The 23,465-nt window shown below is 48.4% G+C and overlaps 1 protein-coding gene across 1 annotated transcript in view; it reads right to left on the bottom strand.

The window, feature by feature from the left end:
• The window catches only part of LOC129693917 (C-type mannose receptor 2-like), a 55,951-nt gene extending 42,842 nt beyond the window's left edge, over positions 1–13,109 (bottom strand). Inside the window, exons 1-5 of the mRNA XM_055630650.1 lie at positions 13,038–13,109; positions 10,793–10,864; positions 7,921–7,992; positions 3,420–3,491; positions 558–629 (exon numbers count right to left, since the gene is read on the bottom strand). Coding sequence (XP_055486625.1) covers positions 558–629; positions 3,420–3,491; positions 7,921–7,992; positions 10,793–10,864; positions 13,038–13,050 — 301 coding nt within the window. The 5' untranslated portion in view covers positions 13,051–13,109. The remainder of the gene's footprint in view (positions 1–557; positions 630–3,419; positions 3,492–7,920; positions 7,993–10,792; positions 10,865–13,037) is intronic.
• Between the last annotated feature and the right edge of the window lie 10,356 nt (positions 13,110–23,465).

Here is a 23,465-nt window from a genome sequence, read left to right as displayed (position 1 = left end):
GCCCAGCCACTCCATTCTATCGGCATATGATAGTCCCACCATCACGGGAATTAACCTGGTGAACCTACGCTGCACTCCCTCAATAGCAAGAATATCCTTCCTCAAATTAGGCGACCAAAACTGCACACAATACTCCAGGTGTGGTCTCACTAGGGCCCGGGGAGAACGTGCAAACTCCTTACAAACAGCACCCGAGGTCAGCATCAAACCTGGGTGTCAGCTGCTGTAAGGCAGCAACTCTACCGCAGCGGAAACAGGCCCTTCGGCTCACCGAGTCCGCGCCCTCAAGCGATCCTGCACACCAACATCATCCTACACACACACACTGGGGACAATTTACAATTATACCAAGCCAAGTAACCTGCAAAGCTGCACGTCTTTGGAGTGTGGGAGGAAACCGGAGCATCCGGAGAAAACCCACGGGGAGAACGTGCAAACTCCGTACAGACAGCATCCTCTAGTTAGGATTGAACCCGGGTTTCTGGCGCTGTGAGGCAGCAACTCTACCGCTGCGCCACCGTGCTGCCTCTTGTTTCTGTATTTGGTTGGGAACTTACCTATTTCAGATCGGTTGGTCGAATGTTCGTGTGAGTTGACCAGCTCTTCACTCACATATAGTTGCTGTAGTTCTGTTGAAAGAGGAGAAAAGCTTCATAGGAAGACATATTTTTAAGTTTTCTCATGGGACACGAGTCTTAGGTTTAATAGGAAACTGAGGGGTAACTTTTAATATAACACGAGGAGTCATGTATAGGAGCAAAGCGGTCCTTCTACAGTTGTACAGGGCCCTAGTGAGACCACACCTGGAGTATTGTGTGCAGTTTTGGCCCCCTAATTTGAGGAAGGACATTCTTGCTATTGAGGGAGTGCAGCGTAGGTTCACCAGGTTAATTCCCGGGATGGCAGGACTGCCATATGCTGAGAGACTGCAGCGGCTGGGCTTGTGTACTCTGGAGTTTAGAATGATGAGAGGATATCTCATTGAAATATATAAGATTGTTAAGGGTTTGGGCACGCTAGAGGCAGGAAACATGTTCCCGATGTTGGGGGAGTCCAGAACCAGGGGCCACACACACAGTTTAAGAATAGGGGTAAGCCATTTAGAACGGAGACGAGGAAACACTTTTTCACCCAGAGAGTTGTGAGTCTGTGGAATTCTCTGAGGGCAGTTGAGGCGGGTTCTCTGGATGCTTTCAAGAGAGAGCTAGATAGGGCTCTTAAAAATAGCGGAGTCAGGGGATATGGGGAGAAGGCAGGAACGGGGTACTGATTGTGGATGATCAGCCATGATCACATTGAATGGCGGTGCTGGCTCGAAGGGCTGAATGGCCTCCTCCTGTACCTATTGTCTATTGTCTATTGTCCACACTGAGGGTGGTGGGTGTCTGGAACAAGCTGCCAGAGGAGGTAGTTGAGGCTGGGACTGTTGCAACGTTTAAGAAACAGTTAGACAGGTACAAGGATAGGACAGGTTTGGAGCGATATGGACCAAACATGGGCAGGTGAGACTAGTGTAGCTGGGACATGTTGGCCTGTTTACACGCTGTATCACTCTATGACTCTATGAATTTGACTGATCAGACCCACCAACTTCAGAGATAGTTGCAATTATCCTGGCAATGGCCATAATCACCTGTGGCAGAAGTTTTAGATCAATCTCCCAACAAGACGAGATTAACATGATGGTTGATTAAATGACTTTAGCTGAAGAGTGAAAAACTGTTTAAAGATTTTTGCTTTCTATTAGTTTAAAGATACAGCGTGGAAACAGGCCATTCGGCCCACGATCACCCGTACTATCAGACACACTCGGGACAATATACAGAGGTCAATTAACTTACAAACCCACACGTCTTTGGTGTGTGGGAGGAAACTGGAGCACACAGAGGAAACCCACGAGGCCATTCGGCCCTTCCAGCCAGCACCGCCATTCAATGTGATCATGGCTGATCATCCCCAATCAGTACCCCATTCCTGCCTTCACCTCCATATCCACTGACTCCGCTATCTATAAGAGCCCCGTCTAACTCTCTCTTGAAATTATCCAGAGAACCGGCCTCCACCGCCCTCTGAGGCAGAGAATTCCACAGACTCACAACTCTCTGGGTGAAAAAGTGTTTCCTCGTCTCCGTTCTAAATGGCTTACCCCTTATTCTTAAACTGTGTGGCCCCTGGTTCTGGACTCCCCCAACATCGGGAACACGTTTCCTGCCTCTAGCGTGTCCAAACCCTTAATAATCGTGTTTGTTTCAATAAGGTGCCCTCTCATCCTTCTAAACTCCAGAGTGTACAAGCCCAGCTGCTCCATTCTCTCAGCGTATGACAGTCCCGCCATCCCGGGAATTATGCCGCACTCCCTCAATAACAAGAATGTCCTTCCTCAAATTAGGAGATCAAAATTGCACACAATATTCCAGGTGTGGTCTCACTAGGGCCCGGGGAGAACGTGCAAACTCCTTACAAAGAGTACCCGAGGTCAGGGTCAAATCTGGGTCTCAGGTGCTGTTAGGCACCCCTGCGCCCATAAAAGCTTGAGAAAATGACCTATTTCCATTCTGAAAGACTGGGAAATATTTGTTTCTGCTGGAGGCTAAGACATCCCTGACATTTAATAACCTGGCCCTCAACACCAGCAAAACTAAGGATCTGATTGTGGACTTTGGAAGGGGTAGGATGGGGACCCACAGTCCCGTTTATATCAACGGGTCAATGGTTGAAAGGGTCAAGAGCTTCAAATTCCTGGGCGTGCACATTTCTGAAGATCTCTCCTGGTCCGAGAACACCGAAGCAATTATAAAGAAAGCACATCAGCGCCTCTACTTCCTGAGAAAATTACGGAGAGTCGGTTTGTCAAGGAGGACTCTCTCTAACTTCTACAGGTGCACAGTCGAGAGCATGCTGACCGGTTGCATCGTGGCTTGGTTCGGCAACTTGAGCGCCCAGTAGCGGAAAGGACTACAAAAAGTAGTAAACACTGCCCAGTCCATCATCGGCTTTGACCTCCCCACCATCGAGGGGATCTATCGCAGTCGCTGCCTCAAAAAGGCTGGCAGTATCATCAAAGACCCACACCATCCTGGCCACACACTCATCTCCCCGCTGCCTTCAGGTAGAAGGTACAGGAGCCTAAAGACTGCAACGTCCAGGTTCAGGAATAGCTACTTCCCCACAGCCATCAGGCTATTAAATTCAACTCAAATAAAACCCTGAACATTAATAGCCCATTATCTGTTTATTTGCACTTGATCAGTTTATTTACTCATGTGTGTATATATTTATATAATGGTATATGGACACACTGATCTGCTCTGTATTCATGCCTACTATGTTGTGTTGTGCTGAAGCAAAGCAATAATTTCATTGTCCTATGTGGGGCACATGACAATGAATTCAAAGGGGGGGGGGGTTGTTGTTCCCACCTGTTTCTGATGGGTTGTTGATCTGTTCAGCTGATACACCTTCTTCAGAGGGAATGGAAACGCCAGCTGACTCTGTCGAAAAGAAAAGAAAGGTTCAAGAGATCGTTTGTGGATCATAGAAAGATACAGCACGGAACCAGTCCATTCGGCCCAATAAGTCCATACTGGCTACCAAAAATCCATTTACTCTGGTTTAGTTTAGTTCAGACTAGAGACATAGAAACATAGACAATAGGTGCAAGAGGAGGCCATTCGGCCCTGCGAGCCAGCACTGCCATTCATTGCGATCATGGCTGATCGTCCCACTATCAATAACCCGTGCCTGCCTTCTCCCCATATCCCTTGACTCCACTAGCCCCTAGAGCTCTATCTAACTCTCTCTTAAATCTATCCAGTGATTTGGCCTCCACTGCCCTCTGTGGCAGGGAATTCCACAAATTCACAACTCTCTGGGTGAAAAAGTTTTTTCTCACCTCAGTCTTAAATGGCCTCCCCTTTATTCTAAGTGTGTGGCCCCTGGTTCTGGACTCGCCCAACATTGGGAACATTTTTCATGCATCTAGCTTTGTCCAGTCCTTTTATAATTTTATATGTTTCTATAAGATCCCTCCCCCCCTCCTCTTTCTAAACTCTGGGCACAGCGCACAAACAGGCCCTTCACCGAGTCCGTGCCGACCAGTGATCCCCGCACATTGACACTATCCTGCACGCACGAGGGACAATTTAACATTCATACCAAGCCAATTAACCTACAAACCTGTGTTTGTCTTTGGAGTGTGGGAGGAAACCGAAGATCTCGGAGAAAATCCACGCAGGTCACGGGGAAAACGTACAAACTCCTTCACCCGCATTCAGGATCGAACCCGGGTCTCTGCCGCTGTGAGGCAGCAACTCTATGCAACGCCACAGTTGCGTAATCTTGCCTTTTAATTCTCCACACATTCTCATCAAACTCTCCACCCCCCACATTCTATTACTAGTCCACACACTGGGGACAATTACAGAGAGGCACGGTGGCGCAGCGGTAGAGTTGCTGCCCCACAGCGCCAGAGAACCAGGATCGATCCAGACTACGGGAGCTGTCTCTACGGAGTTTGCACGTTCTCCCCGTGAACGCGTGGGTTTTCTCCGGGTGCTCCGGTTTCCTCCCACATTCAGCAGACGTGTGCAGGTTTGCAGGTTAATTGGCTTCTGTAAAATTGTCATGAGTGTGTTGGATAAAACTAGTGTGAACGGGTGATCGGTGGTCGGCATGGAGTCATTGTGCCAAAGGGCTTTTTCCACACTGCATCTCTAAACCAGAGAGATAAATGAACTAACTGATCGGCACATCATTTGGTTTATGCTTAAGAAGGAACTGCAGATGCTGGAACAATCGAAGGTAGACAAAAATGCTGGAGAAACTCAGCGGGTGAGGCAGCATCTATGGAGCGAAGGAATAGGTGACGTTTCGGGTCGAGACCCTTCTTCAGATTGATGTGGGGGGGGGGGGTGCGGGAAGAAGAAAGGAAGAGGCGGAGACAGTGGGCTGTGGGAGAGCTGGGAAGGGGAGGGGAAGGAGGGAGAAAGCAGGGACCACCTGAAATTGGAGAAGTCAATGTTCATACCGCTGGGGTGTAAACTACCCAAGCGAAATATGAGGTGCTGCTCCTCCAATTTGCGGTGGGACTCACTCTGGCCATGGAGGAGGCCCAGGACAAAAAGGTCGGATTGGGAATGGGAGGGGGAGTTGAAGTGCTGAGCCACCGGGAGATCAGGTTGGTTATTGCGAACCGAGCGGAGGTGTTGGGCGAAGCGATCGCCAAGCCTGCGCTTGGTCTCACCGATATAGAGCAGCCAACACCTAGAGCAGCGGATGCAATAGATGAGGTTGGAGGAGGTGCAGGTGAACCTCTACCGCACCTGGAAAGACTGTTTGGGTCCTTGGATGGAGTCGAGGGGGGAGGTAAAGCGACAAGTGTAGCATTTCCTGCGGTTGCGGGCGAATGTACCAGGGGAGCGGGTAGTTTGGGTGGGAAGGGACAAATTGACCAGGGTGTTACGGAGGGAGCTGTCTCTGCGGAAAGCGGACAGGGGAGGAGATGGGAAGTGGTGGCCAGTGGTGGTACCCCGTCATTTGGTTTAGCTTCGTGTATTATTATTGTCACGTGTACAGTGAAAAGCTTTTTTGTTGCATGCTATCCAGTCAGCGTAAGATGACACACAATTATAATCAAGCTGGCCCCAGTGGACAGATACAGGATAAAGGAAATAGCATTTAGTGCAGGATAAAGTCCAGTAAATTCAGATTAATGATAGTCTGAGGATCTCCAATAAGGTAGATGATAGGTCAGCCAGTGATAGGATTGAGTTTAGAGATACAGCAGGGAAACAGGCCCCTCAGCCCACCGAGTCCACGCCGACCAGCGATCCCCACACACTAACACTATCCTACACCCACTAAGGTCAATTTTACATTTATACCAAGCCAATTCAGTTACAAACCTGTAGGTCTTTGGAATGTGGGAGGAAACCGAAGATCTCGGAGGAAACCCACGCAGGTCACGGGGAGAACGTGCAAACTCCGCACAGGATGTGGGAGGAAACCAGAGTACCAGGAGAAAACTCACAGGGATAACATGCAAACTCCACATGGACAGCACCTGAGATCAGGATTGAACCCAGGTCTCTGGTTCAAGATTCAAGATTCAAGATTCAATTTAATTGTCATTTGGACCCCTTGAGGTCCAAACAAAATGCCGTTTCTGCAGCCATACATTACAAACAAATAGACGCAAGACACAACATAATTTACATAAACATCCATCACATCGCTGTGATGGAAGGCCAAAAAAAATTATCTCTCCACTGCACTCTCCCCCCCCGCTGTCAGAGTCAAAGTCAAAGCCCCCGGCTGGCGATGGCGATTGTCCCGTGGCCATTAAAGCCACGCCGGGTGGTGCGAGGTCGCACACCGGGTTCTTGGTGTTAGAGCCCCCGGCGTGCGCTCGCAGAGTCCCGCGGCCATTCCAAGCCGCGCGGGGCGGTGCTGTAAGGTCCCGCTCCAGGAGCTCTTCAACCCCGCAACTCGGGCGGGAGAAGTCGCCATTGCAGGAGCCCTGAAAAGCGGTCTCCCTCCAGGGACCCGCGGGCTCCCGGTGCCGCCGTCCGCCAGACCCGCAGTTGCAGCCTCCGAATCTCCGGAGGTCGGGCAGCAGCAGCAGCAGCAGCAGCAGCAGCAGCGCTCCACCACCGCTCCACCCGCTCCGGACTTGGCCAGCTCCGCGACGGTGAGGTGAGTCGTCGGCACCAGAGCCCCCGGTCTTCCTGTTGGAGGCCGCTCCTCGTTGCAGCCCCAACGACAATGGAGACCCGACAGAAAAGGTCGGGTCTCCCGTGCAGGGAGAGATTTAAAAGTTACCCCCTCCCTCCCACCCCCCCCCCCACCCCCCCACACACATACCCCAACAAAAAATAACAAAAACTACATAGAAACATAGACAAAAAATAATAAAAACGCGGACGGGCTGCAGAGGCCGCTGCTGACGAGAGTCGCGCCGCCTACGTAGTTAAGGGTGTACATAAGTCCGTGTACGAGGGTGTACATAAGTCCGTAACTTGCAGGGGCAGAATTAGACCATTCGACCCATCAAGTCTATTCCGTTATTCAATCATGGCTGATGTATCTTTCCCCCTCAACCCCATTCTCCTGCCTTCTATTCATAATTCCACCAGTGGCAGAGTCTAGGACATAACCTCAGAATTAAAGGGCATTCCTTTAGGAAGGAGATGAGGAGGAATTTCTTTAGTCAGCGGGTGGTGAATCTGTGGAATTCTTTGCCACAGAAGGCTGTGGGGGCCTAGTCAGTGGATATTTTTAAGGCAGAGATAGATCCTTGGTTAGTACGGGTGTCAGGGGTTATGGGGAGAAGGCAGGAGAATGGGGTTAGGAGGGAGAGATAGATCAAAACACAATAGACAATAGGTGCAGGAGTAGGCCATTCAGCCCTTCGAGCCAGCACCGCCATTCAATGTGATCATGGCTGATCATCCCCAATCAGTACCCCGTTCCTGCCTTCTCCCCATATCCCCTGACTCCGCTATCTTTAAGAGCCCTATCTAGCTCTCTCTTGAAAGCATCCAGAGAACCAGCCTCCACCGCCCTCTGAGGCAGAGATTTCCACACTCACAACTCTCTGTGAGAAAAAGTGTTTCCTCGTCTCCGTTCTAAATGGCTTACCCCTTATTCTTAAACTGTGTGGCCCCTGGTTCTGGACTCCACCCAACATCGGGAACATGTTTCCTGCCTCTAGCGTGTCCAACCCCTTAATAATCTTACATGTTTCAATAAGATGCCCTCTCATCCTTCTAAACGCCAGAGTGTACAAGCCCAGCCGCTCCATTCTCTCAGCATATGACAGTCCCGCCAGCCCGGGATAAGCCATGATTGGATGGTGGAGTAGACTAGATGGGGCGAATGACCTAATTTTGCTCCTATTGCTTATGGGTCATGCAGACTCACCCGTCTTGGACATGTTGGTCGGTTTCACAGCCAAGTGCTTTGTCTCAGTTACTGTGGATGTTGGCGGCTGACCTGTCAAAAGAGTAGAGTATTTTACTTCACATTTTGACACAAATTTCTCCGGGATCCACCAAGTCCATGCCGACAAGCGATCACCCGCTCACACTCGGTCTATCCTCAACACCAGCGATAATTTACAAAATCCAATTATCCTACAAAACCACATGTCTTAGACAATAGACAATAGACAATCGGTGCAGGAGTAGGCCATTCGGCCCTTCGAGCCAGCACTGCCATTCAACGTGATCATGGCTGATCATCCACAATCAGTACCCCGTTCCTGCCTTCTCCACATATCCCCTGACTCCGCTATCTTTAAGAGCCCTATGTAGCTCTCTCTTGAAAGTATCCAGAGAACCGGCCTCCACCGCCCTCTGAGGCAGAGAATTCCACAGACTCACAACTCTCTGGGTGAAAAAGTGTTTCCTCGTCTCCGTTGTAAATGGCTTACCCCTTATCCTTAAACTGTGTGGCCCCTGGTTCTGGACTCCCCCAACACCGGGAACATGTTTCCTGCCTCTAGCGTGTCCAAGCCCTTGATAATCTTATATGTTTCTTGGGAGTTTGGGAGGAAACCAGAGGAATATCCACGGGGAGTACAAACTCCATACGGACACCACCCGGTGGTCAGGATCGAACCCGTGTCTCCGGGGCTGTGAGGCAGCAACTCTACCACTGCGCCACTGTGCGGTATAGAGGGAGGGAAAGTGATTCACAGAGTCTTGCAAATCAGAGGAGCCGAGAGAGAGGGGGAAATAAGGGAAGAAAACCAGATGCCAACATCCTCGTTCAAGGGTTCGATAGCAAAGGGTTACATTTCTGAGCCAGCATCTGAAAGTAGAGATGAGAGTTCAAATCCCACCACAACAACTAGGGAATTTAAATTCAAGCCGTTATATAAAACAAATTTAATGAAAAGGAAATTCAACCCTGGTTGATCGTATTAGACATGTTTTTTTTAACCTATGTCAGCACTTTGCAACTAGCCTCTGCAATTCATTTCATTGTGGTCCTTTTGAAATTGGTCAGTGGAATGAACGTTGAAGGCAGACCACCCACTGGACATTCCGTGGCTCGGGTAGTGTTGCTGCCTCACAGCGCCAGAGACCCGGGTTCGATCCCGACTAGGGGTGCAGTCTGTACGGGGTTTGTACGATCTCCCTGTGACCTGCATGGGTTTTCTCTGAGATCTTCAGTTTCCTCCCACACTCCAAAGACGTACAGCATTCTAGTTGGCTGGGTATAACTGTAAAATTGTCCTTAGTGTGTGTAGGATAGTGTTGTGGCCTGTCCCACTTAGGCGATTGTTTGGGTGACGGCAACATTTTTAACGTTGAAACATTTTTGGCGACAATTTTGCTGTCGTAGGTTGACGTAGGTTATCCTACAAACCCGCACGACTTAGACAATACACAATAGACAATAGATGCAGGAGTAGGCAATTCGGCCCTTTGAGCCAGCACCACCAACTAATTTGAGGAAGGACATTCTTGCTATTGAGGGAGTGCAGTGTAGGTTCACCAGGTTAATTCCCGGGATGGCGGGACTGTCATATGCTGAGAGAATGGAGCGGCTGGGCTTGTACAGTCTGGAGTTTAGAAGGATGAGAGGTTATCTCATTGAAACATATAAGATTGTTAAGGGCTTGGACACGCTAGAGGCAAGAAACATGTTCCCGGCATTGGGGGAGTCCAGAACCAGGGGCCACACAGTTTAAGAATAAGGGGTAAGCCATTTAGATTGGAGACGAGGAAACACTTTTTTTCACAGGGAGTTGTGAGTCTGTGGAATTCTCTGCCTCAGAGGGCGGTGGAGGCAGGGTACATGGATGCTTTCAAGAGAGAGCTAGATAGGGTTTTTAAAGATAGCGGAGTCAGGGGATATGGGGAGAAGGCAGGAACGGGGTACTGATTGGGGATAATCAGCCATGATCACATTGAATGGCGGTGCTGGCTCGAAGGGCCGACTCCTGCACCTATTGTCTATTGTCTGTAGCTCAGACCTTGTAGTCCTGGCAACATCCTCGTATATCTTCCCCGTACCCTTTCCCGTTGACAACATCTTTCCTCTGGCATGGTGCCCAGAACGGAACACCATTAATACCTCTTCCGCAAAGACCGCTCCCTCCACAACTCCCTTGTCAATTCTTCCCTTCCCTCCCGTACCACCCCCTCCCTGGGCACTTTCCGTTGCAACCGCAAGAGATGCAACACCTGTCCCTTCACCTCCCCCCTCGACTCCATTCAAGGTCCCAAGCAGTCGTTCCAGGTGCGACAAAGGTTCACCTGCATCTCCTCCAACCTCATCTACTGCATCCGCTGCTCTAGATGTCAGCTGATTTACATCGGGGAGACTAAGCGGTGGTTGGGCGATCGTTTCGCCGAACACCTCCGCTCAGTCCGCAATAACCTACCTGACCTCCCGGTGGCTCAGCACTTCAACTCCCCCTCCCATTCCCAATCCGACCTCTCTGTCCTGGGTCTCCTCCATTGCCAGAGTGAGCAACACCGGAAATTGGAGGAACAGCACCTCATATTCCGCCTGGGCAGCTTGCATCCTGATGGCATGAATGTTGAATTCTCCCAATTTTGCTAGCCCTTGCTGTCTCCTCCCCTTCCTTAACCCTCTAGCTGTCTCCTCCCATCCTCCCCCGCCCTCTGGCTCCTCCTCCTCCCTTTTTCCTTCCTTCTCCCCTCCCACCCCCCATCAGTCTGAAGAAGGGTTTTGGCCCGAAACGTCGCCTATTTCCTTCGCTTCATAGATGCTGCTGCACCCGCTGAGTTTCTCCAGCAATTTTGTGTACCATTAATACCTGATTCGGTTTTGTTCGTAGGTTGTGGTATTGAGGTCCCCAGCTCGTTAGCGACAGTGGTTTGCATCAGACCTGTTGGAAGAAGATAAGAGTCACAAAGCCATGCTTCCAACATGCTGAAGTTCAAGTGGCGACCAAAACAAGGTACGACTCTTTGGGCGACTACTCACGACCATACAGGCTTCACCCCGCGACATGGTCGTGAGTCGTCTCCTCAGTCGCCCAAAGAGTCGTAGTGTCTTTTTGGTCGCCAACGAATTTTCAACACGTTGAACATTTTCGCTGACCTATGGCGGGTGCCGGCAGTCGCCGAAATAGTCGCGTAAGTATTTGTGTAATTCCCTGCCACAGAGAGCATTGGAGGCCAAATCACTGGATGGATTTAAGAACAAGTTAGATAGAGCTCTAGGGGATAGGGGAATCAAGGGATATAGGGAGAAGGCAGGAACAGGTTATTGATTGGGGACGATCAGCCATGATCACAATGAATGGCGGTGCTGGCTCGATGGGCCGAAAGGCCTCCTCCTGCACCTATTTTCTTGGTTTCTATGTTTTCTAGTGGGACAGGCCCTTAAGGCAGAAGGAGGGAAAGGTTAAGGTCATAAGGAATAGGAGTGGAATTAGGCCATTCGGCCCTTCAAGTCGACTCTGCCATGGCTGATCCAACTCTCCCCCTAACGCCATTCTCCTGAGGGACCAATGGAGCGTCCCTTGCAGCCAGGGTCCCGAGGGCAAGGGTCACCGCCACTCCACCAAGGGGTCCATAGAGGGAGGAGGGGCTCTGCTGTCAGTGACCGAAGGACTGATGACGGGACCTAGGGAGTGGGCAGGGCCGGAGATATCCTGGTTGGGTTGCTCCTGGGCCTGGCCAAGCTGGCCATCTGCGAGTCATGGCACCAGGCGGAAGACGGCTTTGCCCGAGCCAGATGCTCGCCCCCTTTACCGTGGTTGTACAGTAGTTATTCGAATATTTGTAACATGATTGTTTGATGATTTTGTAACATGGCGGTAGGTATTGTCACCACGGGTTTGGTTTTTGTATCGTGTTGAAAAAATAAATTATTTTTTGATACAAAAAAAACATTCTCCTGCCTTCTCCCCGTAACCTCTGACACCCGTACTAATCAAGAATCTATCTAAGGTACACAAAAATGCTGGAGAAACTCAGCGGGTGCAGCAGCATCTATGGAGCGAAGGAAATAGGCAACGTTTCGGGCCGAAACCCTTCTTCAGACTGAGTTTCTCCAGCATTTTTGTGTACCTTCGATTTTCCAGCATCTGCAGTTCCTTCTTGAACAAGAATCTATCTATCTCTGCCTTAAACCCCTGTCCCATGGTACGAGTTCATCCCAAGAGCTCTCCTGAGTTTGACCTGATTCGAACTCGGTGATTTACGGTAATGGCCGCTCGTAGGTACTCGGGGCTCTCGTGGACATTTTTCAACATGTTGAAAAATCTTCACAAGTCATCCCGAGCTTACCTGCCGTTAGCGAGTCTTCCCGAGTACCTGCCGTTAGCGTTACGAGCCACTAAGAGACGTCCCCGAGCTCCGACGTACCCGCTACGTTTATTCTCTGTGCTTGCCACGAGTTTGATTTTTTTTTTTAACTCGGGAGAGCTCTTGGAATGAACTTGCACTGTGGGACAGGGCCATTAAACATATCCACTGACTTGGCCTCAGCTACCTTCTGTGGCAAAGAATCCCACAGATTCACGACCTTCTGACTGAAGAAATTCCTCCTCATCTTCTTCCAAAAGGAATGCCCTTTAATTCGGAGGTTATGTCTAGAGTCTCGAGAGTCTAGTCCTAGACTCTGCCACTGGTGGAATTATGAAGGCAGGAGAATGCGGTTGAGAGGGAAAGATACATCTGCCATGATTAAATAACGGAATAGACTTGATGGGCCGAATGGACTAATTCTGCTCCTGGAAGTTACGGACTTATGAACAGCAGAGACCTGGTGCTCAGGTGCTGTCCATGTGGAGTTTGCATGTTAACCGAGTGAGTTTCCACCTGGTACTCTGGTTTCCTCCCACATCCTGTGCGAAGTTTGCGCATTCTCCCCTTGACCTTTGTGGATTTTCTCCGAGATCTTCGGTTTCCTCCCCGCATTCCCTCCGACTAAAGACATTTCTACTCATCTCCTTACTAAAAGAACGTCCTTTAATTCTGAGGCTGTGCCCTCTAGTCCGAGACTCTCCCAATAGTGGGAACATCCCATCCCATCTTCAGTCCAGTCTTTACCTCCTCCCAACATGTTCGCCGTCTCTACGCTCGGGACCTCCACCCACTCACTGTCGACCAACGCTTCGGGGAGCTCTGAGAAAAAGAGACAAAGGTTTAGTGGGCCACAGGGCCGGATTTAGATGAAGAGCTGTTCCACTTGTGAGGCCCCTCCCAATCCCCCACCCCCACGACTAGAGGAAGATGGTCCACCAGATTGACAGCGACTTGCAGCCGAGTGTGGCCAATGAGATAAGGGGCTGGAAAGGCGCACTTATTTATTTATTTATTTATTGCCAGTGCTAGTGTCGAGTTATCGGCTTAAAACATCGTTATTCTGAAATGGAGGGCAAGGTAAATGACTGAAGGGTTGTTTAGAGACTACAGTGCGTTGTGACTGCTCATGTAAGAAAGGCCTATGACAGTGTCAAAAATATTATTCACCTTCGCCTGAGGGCCTCTAGATTTCGAGGCCCTTGGCTTCAACCTATGAAGCCTAATGGTAAACCCGGCTCTGAGTGGGCTACATAAGTCTGTTCATCTCTTGGCTTTCACTTGTGGAGTAACACTGAATGGATGCGACAACTGCAGACTGCCCCAATGTAAAAGAACACAGAAATTGTAAGCCTTCCTTTCCTCTTTACAGGATGGTCTTTATAAATGCTTCACAATAGGCAATAGACAACAGGTGCAGGAGTAGGCCATCCGGCCCTTCGATCCAGCACCGCCATTCAATGTGATCATGACGGCTTTGCCTGAGCCAGATGCTCGCCCCCTTTACCAGGGTTGTACAGTAGTTATTCGAATATTTGTAACATGATTGTTTGATGATTTTGTAACATGGCGGCAGGTATTGTCACCACGGGTTTGGTTTTTGTATCGTGTTGAAAAAATAAATTATTTTTTGATACAAAAAAAACATTCTCCTGCCTTCTCCCCGTAACCTCTGACACCCGTACTAATCAAGAATCTATCTAAGGTACACAAAAATGCTGGAGAAACTCAGCGGGTGCAGCAGCATCTATGGAGCGAAGGAAATAGGCAACGTTTCGGGCCGAAACCCTTCTTCAGACTGAGTTTCTCCAGCATTTTTGTGTACCTTCGATTTTCCAGCATCTGCAGTTCCTTCTTGAACAAGAATCGATCTATCTCTGCCTTAAACCCCTGTCCCATGGTACGAGTTCATCCCAAGAGCTCTCCTGAGTTTGACCTGATTCGAACTCGGAGATTTACGGTAATGGCTGCTCGTCGGTACTCGGGGCTCTTGTGGACATTTTTCAACATGTTGAAAAATCTTCACGAGTCTTCCCGTGCTTACCTGCCGTTAGCGAGTCTTCCCGAGTACCTGCCGTTAGCGTTACGAGCCACTAAGAGACGTCCCCGAGCTCCGACGTACCCGCTATGTTTATTCTCTGTGCTTGCCACGAGTTTGATTTTTTTTTTTAACTCGGGAGAGCTCTTGGAATGAACTTGCACTGTGGGACAGGGTCATTAAACATATCCACTGACTTGGCCTCAACTACCTTCTGTGGCAAAGAATCCCACAGATTCACAACCTTTTGACTAAAGAAATTCCTCCTCATCTTCTTCCAAAAGGAATGCCCTTTAATTCGGAGGTTATGTCTAGAGTCTCGAGAGTCTAGTCCTAGACTCTGCCACTGGTGGAATTATGAAGGCAGGAGAATGCGGTTGAGAAAGAAAGATACATCTGCCATGATTAAATAACAGAATAGACTTGATGGGCCGAATGGACTAATTGTGCTCCTGGAAGTTACGGACTTATGAACAGCAGAGACCTGGTGCTCAGGTGCTGTCCATGTGGAGTTTGCATGTTAACCGAGTGAGTTTACTCCTGGTACTCTGGTTTCCTCCCACATCCTGTGCGAAGTTCGCGCATTCTCCCCTTGACCTTTGTGGATTTTCTCCGAGATCTTCGGTTTCCTCCCCGCATTCCCTTCGACTAAAGACATTTCTACTCATCTCCTTACTAAAAGAACGTCCTTTAATTCTGAGGCTGTGCCCTCTAGTCCGAGACTCTCCCAATAGTGGGAACATCCCATCCCATCTTCAGTCCAGTCTTTACCTCCTCCCAACATGTTCGCCGTCTCTACGCTCGGGACCGCCACCCACTCACTGTCGACCAACGCTTCGGGGAGCTCTGCGAAAAAGAGACAAAGGTTTAGTGGGCCACAGGGCCGGATTTAGATGAAGAGAGGCCCTAGGCTGTTCCACTTGTGAGGCCCCTCCCAATCCCCCACCCCCACGACTAGAGGAAGATGGTCCACCAGATTGACAGCGACTTGCAGCCGAGCGTGGCCAATGAGATAAGGGGCTGGAAAGCCGCACTTATTTATTTATTTATTTATTTATTGCCAGTGCTAGTGTCGAGTTATCGGCTTAAAACACTGTTATTCTGAAATGGAGGGCAAGGTAAATGACTGAAGGGTTGTTTAGAGACTATAGTGTGTTGTGAAAGCTCATGTAAGAAAGGCCTATGACAGTGTCAAAAATATTATACACCTTCGCCTGAGGGCCTCTAGATTTCGAGGCCCTTGGTTTCAACCTATGAAGTCTAATGGTAAACCCGGCTCTGAGTGGGCCACAGTTGAGTCTGTTCATCTCTTGGCTTTCACTTGTGGAGTAACACTGAATGGATGCCACAACTGCAGACTGCCCCAATGTAAAAGAACACAGAAATTGTAAGCCTTCCTTTCCTCTTTACAGGATGGTCTTTATAAATGCTTTACAATAGACAATAGACAACAGGTGCAGGAGTAGGCCATCTGGCCCTTCGATCCAGCACCGCCATTCAATGTGATCATGGCTGATCATCCACAATCAGTACCCCATTCCTGCCTTCTCCCCATATCCCTTGACTCCGCTATCTTTAACAGCCCTATCTAGCTCTCTCTTAAAAGCAATTGGCCTCCCAGCCTTCTGAGGCAGAAAATTCCACAGATTCGCGGCTCTCTGGGTGAAAATGTTTTTCCTCGTCTCCGTTCTAAATGGCCAACCCCTTATTCCTAAACTGTGGCCCCTGGTTCTAGACTCCCCCAACATCGGGAACACGTTTCTTGCCTATAGCGTGTCCAATCCCTTAATAATCTGAAATGTTTCAGTAAGATATCCTCTCATCCTTCTAAATTCCAGTGTGTACAAGCCCAGCCGCTCCATTCTCTCAGCATATGACAGTCCCGCCATCCCGGGAATTAACCTTGTGAACCTACGCTGCACTCCCTCAATAGCAAGAATGGCCTTCCTCAGATTTGGAGACCAAAACTGCACACAACAGGTGTGGTCTCACTAGGGCTCTGTACAACTGCAGAAGGACCTCTTTGCTCCTGTACTCAACTCCTCTTGCTATAAAGGCCAACATGCCATTGGCTTTCTTCACTGCCTGCTGTACCTGCATTCAGTGACTGATGAACAAGGACCCCCAGATCCCGTTTGTTCAACACGTTCTTATTAATGGTCTCGGTACCAAACACTGAAGCAGAATCGTATTAGCTTAGTTTAGTTTGGTTTAGTTTGATTTAGTTTAGTTGAGTTTAGACATGCAGCATCCATACAGGTGCTTCAGCCCATGCCGACCATCGATCATCAGGGGAATAGATCAGCTAGAGACACAGAGGTACAGAGTCTCTTGCCCAGAGTAGGGGAATCAAAAACCTGAGGACATAGGTGTATGGTGAGGGGGAGCTGGGCGATGGGGGGTGTGGGGGGGGAGAAGATTTCATAGAAACATGAGGGGTAACTTTGTTACACAAAGGGTGGTGGGTGTATGGAACGAGCTGCCGGAGGATGTAATTGAGGCAGGTTCTATCACAATCTTTAAAGAATAGATAGACTGGTACATGGATAGGACAGGTTCGGAGGGTTATGGGCCAAACGCGGGCAGGTGGGACACAAACTGAGGACAGTTTATAATTTTACATTCACCAATTAACCTACAAACCTGCACGTCTCTAGAGTGTGGGAGGAAACTGAGTATCCCGGAGAAAACCCACGCAGGTCACGGGGAGAACGTACAAACTCCATACAGACAGCACCCGTAGTCAGGATCGAACCCGGGTCTCTGGCGCTGTAAGTAGGTATGTTACAAAACCTACCTGAATCGTCATTGGGAATCTGCCCACAGCCATGTCCGCGATTTTGGCGCTGTTGGGAGGGGGCGGGTTTAAAACGCGATTTTTACTAGGCTGTACTAATCGCAGATGTTCAGCCTAGTAAATCATTAACGAAAAATCGCTGCAAGACCCGGTCGCAAAAGGTATTATTAGTTTTATAGGCCTCGATAATATAGTTATAATAGTTTTAAAATTACTGTCTCATTCCGCAACCTCTCGCAGCCCCAGGGTTTTATAGAGCAAACAATTAAAGGTATGTACCTTATTTTTACATTAAATGGGGCATATATATAACCCTGTATATCAAATTATCTATAGCGAGTAGTTCATTTTGGGCTTTTTATAGCCCGCAGTATTTTTCTCGGCATTTGAGGGCACTAATCCAGCGCGATGTCAACGTTCTAAACCAGCGCGTTCACATGAACCCACTAGAAAGCCGATTTAAATGGGCATTTATTTACAGCAATTGAACACTAAATTCCTTCCATTTGGCCTATAAATTAATGTAAATTAGATATAAAAATCATGTTATATTGTGAATTATCTGTGAATAATCTTTGGACACTTAGGCTATTTAAAAATGTTAATCTTTCCTTAAGAAATGGGCGTTTGACTATCCAAGATCACAGCTTTTTTGTAATGTCCATTGAAAATCAATAGGGAACAAGATGCTAATTTCCGAGTATGAAAATGGCCATAACTTTTTTAATACTTGAGATATGAAAGTGAATTTGGTGTCAAATTAAACTTATTGTTATGCTTTATCTGATGGGATAAATTGCAGACTTGATTTTTAAAATCTCAAAATTTTGTAACATTGCTACTGTAAGCGCTGTAATGGGCCTGTCGCACTTAGGCGACTCTTTAGGTGACTGCCAGGGACTAATTTTAATGGAATTCACCTACGACATCTGGCGACAACCTACGACAGTAAAAATTGACGCCGAAAAATTTTCAACATGTTGAAAATTTTACAGCAGTCGTCCGCATTCGCCCAAAAAATCTCCTAAGTGGGACAGACCCATTTTGCAGCAACTGTACCACCGGTGTTCCGGTCTGCTTCCATGCTGTATAACTCCGGGCGGCACGGTGGCGCAGCGATAGAGTTGTGGCCTAACAGCGCCGGAGACCCGGGTTCAATCCTGGCAAAATGTTTCTTATCTACATCCAGCCTTTTCTGTTTTTACAGCGTAGGTTCACGAGATTGATCCCTGGGATGGCCGGACTGTCATATGAGGAAAGATTGAAAAGACTGGGTTTGTATTCACTGGAGTTTAGAAGGACGAGGGGGCGGATCTTATAGAAGCATATAAAATTATAAAAGGACTGGACAAGCTAGATGCAGGAAAAATGTTCCCAATGTTGGGCGAGGCCAGAACTAGGGGCCACACACACAGTCTTAGAATAAAGGGGAGGCCATTTAAGACTGAGGTGAGAAAAATATTTTTCACCCAGAGAGTTGTGAATTTGTGGAATTCCCTGCCACAGAGGGCAGTGGAGGCCAAGTCATTGGATGGATTTAAGAGAGAGTTAGATAGAGCTCTAGGGGCGAGTGGAACCAAGGGATATGGGGAGAAGGCAGGCACGGGGTATTGATAGGGGACGATCAGCCATGATCACAATGAATGGCGGTGCTGGCTCGAAGGGCTGAATGGCCTCCTCCTGCACCCATTTTCTATGTTTCTATGTTTCTATTTCCAGCCTCTACTTTCTTTGTGCGGGAAGGAACTGCAGATGCTGGTTTAAACCGAAGGTTGACACAAAAAGCTGGAGTAACTCAGTGGGACCGGCGGCATCTCTGGAGAGGAGGAATGGGTGACGTTTCGGGTTGAGACCCTTCTTCAGACTCTACCTGTTTCCAGTTTTGTGGTGTGTTGTGTAGTCGCTCTGTATACAGTGGTAACAGTTGCTTTTGGAAGATCTACTAAAGAGATAAAAATAGTTAACGGTCCATCACAGGGTTATAATTTAATTGAATCATAACAGGAAAACAGGCCCTTCAGCCCATCGAGCCCACGACAACAGTAGAGTTGCTGCCATACAGCGCACGCAGCGCCGGAGACCCAGGTTCGATCCCCACTACGGGAGTACAGCGTAGGTTCACCAGGTTAATTCCCGGGATGGCGGGACTGTCATATGCTGAGAGAATGGAGCGGCTGGGCTTGTACACTCTGGTGTTTAGAAGGCTGAGAGGGTATCTCATTGAAACATATAAGATTATTAAGGGTTTGGACACGCTAGAGGTAGGAAACATGTTCCCGATGTTGGGGGAGTCCAGAACCAGGGGCCACACACAGTTTAAGAATAAGGGGGTAAGCCATTTAGAACGGAGACAAGGAGACATTTTTTCACACAGAGAGTTGTGAGTATGTGGAATTATCTGCCTCAGAGGGCGGTGAAGGCCGGTTCTCTGGATACTTTCAAGAGAGAGCTAGATAGGGCTCTTAAAGATAGCGGAGTCAGGGGATAAGGGGAGAAGGCAGGAACGGGGTACTGATTGGGGATGATCAGCCGTGATCACATTGAATGGCGCTGCTGGCTCGAAGGGCCGAATGGCCTACTCCTGCACCTATTGTCTATTGACTCTCATTAAAGCAGCCTTGATAAGATGCAGACATTCTCACCTGCTTTCTTTGCTGGGGAATGTGTTGCTTTGGTCTCTGGCTGTCTGGTGGTTGATGATTTGGGGGCTACTGTCAAATGAAAAAAAGTATGTTATGATTATCTCTCACCTGGTTCATCGACATTAGAGTAAGGTAGTCACACAGCTTGGAAACAGACCCTTCGGCCCAAATGAGACTTCGTCAGGCTGGCACGGGTACAGAGAAGATTTACGAAGATGTCGTTCGGATCTGAGCTATGGGGAGAAGTTGAGCAGGCTGGAACTATATTCCTTGGAGCGCAGGAGGATGAGGGATGCTCTTGCAGGTCTTGTTAAATCACGGGGGGGGGGGGGGGGGGGGAATAGATCAGATGGATGGACTCATAGATTTTCTTGCCCAGAGTAGGGGAATCAAGAACCATTTTGGAAAGGCTCACGAGATTGATCCCTGGGATGGCGGAACTGTCATATGTGGCAAAAACGGGAAAGCAGACTATTATCTAAATGGTGGCCGATTGGGAAAGGGGGAGATGCAGCGAGACCTGGGTGTCATGGTACACCAGTCATTGAAGGTAGGCATGCAGGTGCAGCAGGCAGTAAACAAAGCGAATGGTATGTTAGCTTTCATTGCAAAAGGTTTTGAGTATAGGAGCAGGGATGTTCTACTGCAGTTGTACAGGGTCTTGGTGAGACCACACCTGGAGTATTGCGTACAGTTTTTGTCTCCAAATCTGAGGAAGGACATTATTGCCATAGAGGGAGTGCAGAGACGGTTCACCAGACTGATTCCTGAGATATCAGGACTGTCTTATGAAGAAAGACTGGATAGACTTGGTTTATACTCTCTAGAATTTAGGAGATTGAGAGGTTATCTTATAGAAACTTACAAAATTCTTAAGGGGTTGGACAGGCTAGATGCAGGAAGATTGTTCCCGATGTTAGGGAAGTCCAGGACAAGGGGTCACAGCTTAAGGATAAGGGGGAAATCCTTTAAAACCGAGATGAGAAGAACTTTTTTCACACAGAGAGTGGTGAATCTCTGGAACTCTCTGCCACAGAGGGTAGTTGAGGCCAGTTCATTGGCTATATTTAAGAGGGAGTTAGATGTGGCCCTTGTGGCTAAAGGGATCAGGGGGGGTATGGAGAGAAGGCAGGTACGGGATACTGAGTTGGATGATCAGCCATGATCATATTGAATGGCGGTGCAGGCTCGAAGGGCCGAATGGCCTACTCCTGCACCTAATTTCTATGTTTCTATGTTTCTATGAGGAAAGATTGAAAAGACTAGGCTTGTATTCACTGGAGTTTAGAAGGATGAGGGGCTCTCTTATAGAAACGTATAAATTATAAAAGGACTGGACAAGCTAGATGCAGGAAAAATGTTCCCAATGTTGGGCGAGTCCAGAACCAGGGGCCACACACAGTCTTAGAATAAAGGGGAGGCCATATAAGACTGAGGTGAGAAAAAACTTTTTCGCCCAGAGAGTTGTGAATTTGTGGAATTCCCTGCCACAGAGGGCAGTGGAGGCCAAGTCACTGGATGGATTTAAGAGAGAGTTAGATAGAGCTCTAGGGGCTGGTGGAGTCAAGGGATATGGGGAGAAGGCAGGCACGGGTTATTGATTGGGGACGATCAGCCATGATCACATTGAATGGCGGTGGGGGCTCGAAGGGCCGAATGGCCTCCTCCTGCACTTATTGTCTATTGTCTATTGATGTGCTGGTACGGAGGTTTAAAGGCTTCTGTAGATTGTCTCGAGTGTGTAGGATAAAACTAATGTACGGGGGTTCTTGGTCACCATGGACTCGATGGGCCGAAGGGCCTGTTTCACAAAAACTAAAACCACGAAGGCATTTAAACAGCCTTGATAAAAAGCAGTCATCCTCACCTGTTTTTGTTGTCGGGGAATGGGTTGGTTTGGTCTCTGGTCCTTTACTGGTTGATGTTTTGGGGGCTTCTGTCCAAAGAGACAAGTATTTTAGAAGCCTGCCTTCTTTTATATGTTCTTCCCACCTTGTACTTAGTGCATAAAAGTTAGTCACACAGTGTGGAAACAGGCCCTTTGACCCAACTTGGCCATGCTGACCAACATGCCTCATCTACACTAGTTCCACCAGCCTGCATTTGGCCCATATCCCTCTAAACCTGTCCTATCAATAGACAATAAACAATAGGTGCAGGAGTAGGCCATTCGGCCCTTTGAGCCAGCACCGCCATTCAATGTATTCATGGCTGATCATCCCCAATCAGTACCCCGTTCCTGCCTTCTCCCCATATCCCCTGACTCCGCCATCTTTAAGAGCCCTATCTAGCTCTCTCTTGAAAGTATCCAGAGAACCGGCCTCTGAGGCAGAGAATTCCACAGACTCACAACTCTCTGGGTGAAAAAGTGTTTCCTCGTCTCCGTTCTAAATGGCTTACCCCTTTTTCTTAAACTGTGTGGCCCCTGGTTCTGGACTCCCCCAACATCGGGAATGTTTCCTGCCTCTAGCGCAGTGGTTCCCAACCTTTTTTTGGCCATGCCCAACCTAATCACCTCTAAAATCCTGCCCCCCCCCCCCCCCCCCCATGTGGTGATATATAATTCTTATCATTTAAAAAGTGAACTCCGTTTCAGCTGAAGAAGCTTAAAACGCCAATACCTTGGTTTAAAGAAGCTTCAAAAGAACATGGCCTTGCGCGCTTCGTGCGACGTGCATGAAGAGCGATGGCGCGGTGATTATGTAATAACTACACAATAAAGACCTTTTTTACCCAAAAAAAATTATTTACTCAAAATAACATCTGAAACATAAACTACCTGATGGAAAATCCAAAAAAATAAAAATCGAAAATTTGGACCCAGACCTCCAAATTGCTCAATTGCCCCCCTTAAAAATCAAATTGCCCCCCTGTGGGGCGTACGCCCCACGTTGGGAACCACTGCTCTAGCGTGTCCAAACCCCTAACAATCTTATATGTTTCAATGAGATGTCCTCTCATCCTTCTAAGCTCCAGAGTGTACAAGCCCAGCCGTTCCATTCTCTCAGCAGATGACAGTCCCGCCATCCCGGGAATTAACCTTGTAAATATACACTGCACTCCCTCAATAGCAAGAATGTCCTTCCTCAAATTAGGGGACCAAAACTGCACACAATACTCCAGGTGTGGTCTCACTAGGGCCCTGTACAACTGCAGAAGGACCTCTTTGCTCCTATACGCCTCTTGTTATGAAGGCCAACATGCCATTCGCTTTCTTCACTGCCTGCTGTACCTGCATGGGTACTTTTATTCTACCTGTCCATGTACCTGTCTAAATATCATCTTATTATAGTACCTGCCTCAGCAACCTCCTCCGGCTGTTCGTTCCATAGACCCACCATCCTTTGAGTAAAAAAAGTTACCCCTCATGTTCCTAAGTCCAATCTTTGTGATGTCCAATCTTTAGATTAAACCAGAGGATTAAACCTATGTCCAATCTTTCCCCGATCACCTTAAACTTCTTGTTCTCGATTCCCCTACTCTGGGCAAGAGACTTCACCCGTTCATCAACCCGATCTATTCCTCTCACGACCTTGTACACCTCTATAAGTTCACCCTTCATCCTCCTGCGCTCCATGGAATAGAGTCCCAGCCTGCTCAACCTCTCCCTATAGTTCAAGTCCTTGAGTCCCGGCAACATCCTCGTAAATCTTCTCTGCACCCCTTTCCAGCTCGCCGACATCTTTCCTAAAACGCGG

This window comes from Leucoraja erinacea, unplaced genomic scaffold (genome assembly GCF_028641065.1).
Source record: "Leucoraja erinacea ecotype New England unplaced genomic scaffold, Leri_hhj_1 Leri_476S, whole genome shotgun sequence".
Classification (NCBI taxonomy): domain Eukaryota; kingdom Metazoa; phylum Chordata; class Chondrichthyes; order Rajiformes; family Rajidae; genus Leucoraja; species Leucoraja erinaceus.
This window is presented reverse-complemented; position numbering and strand designations above follow the sequence as displayed.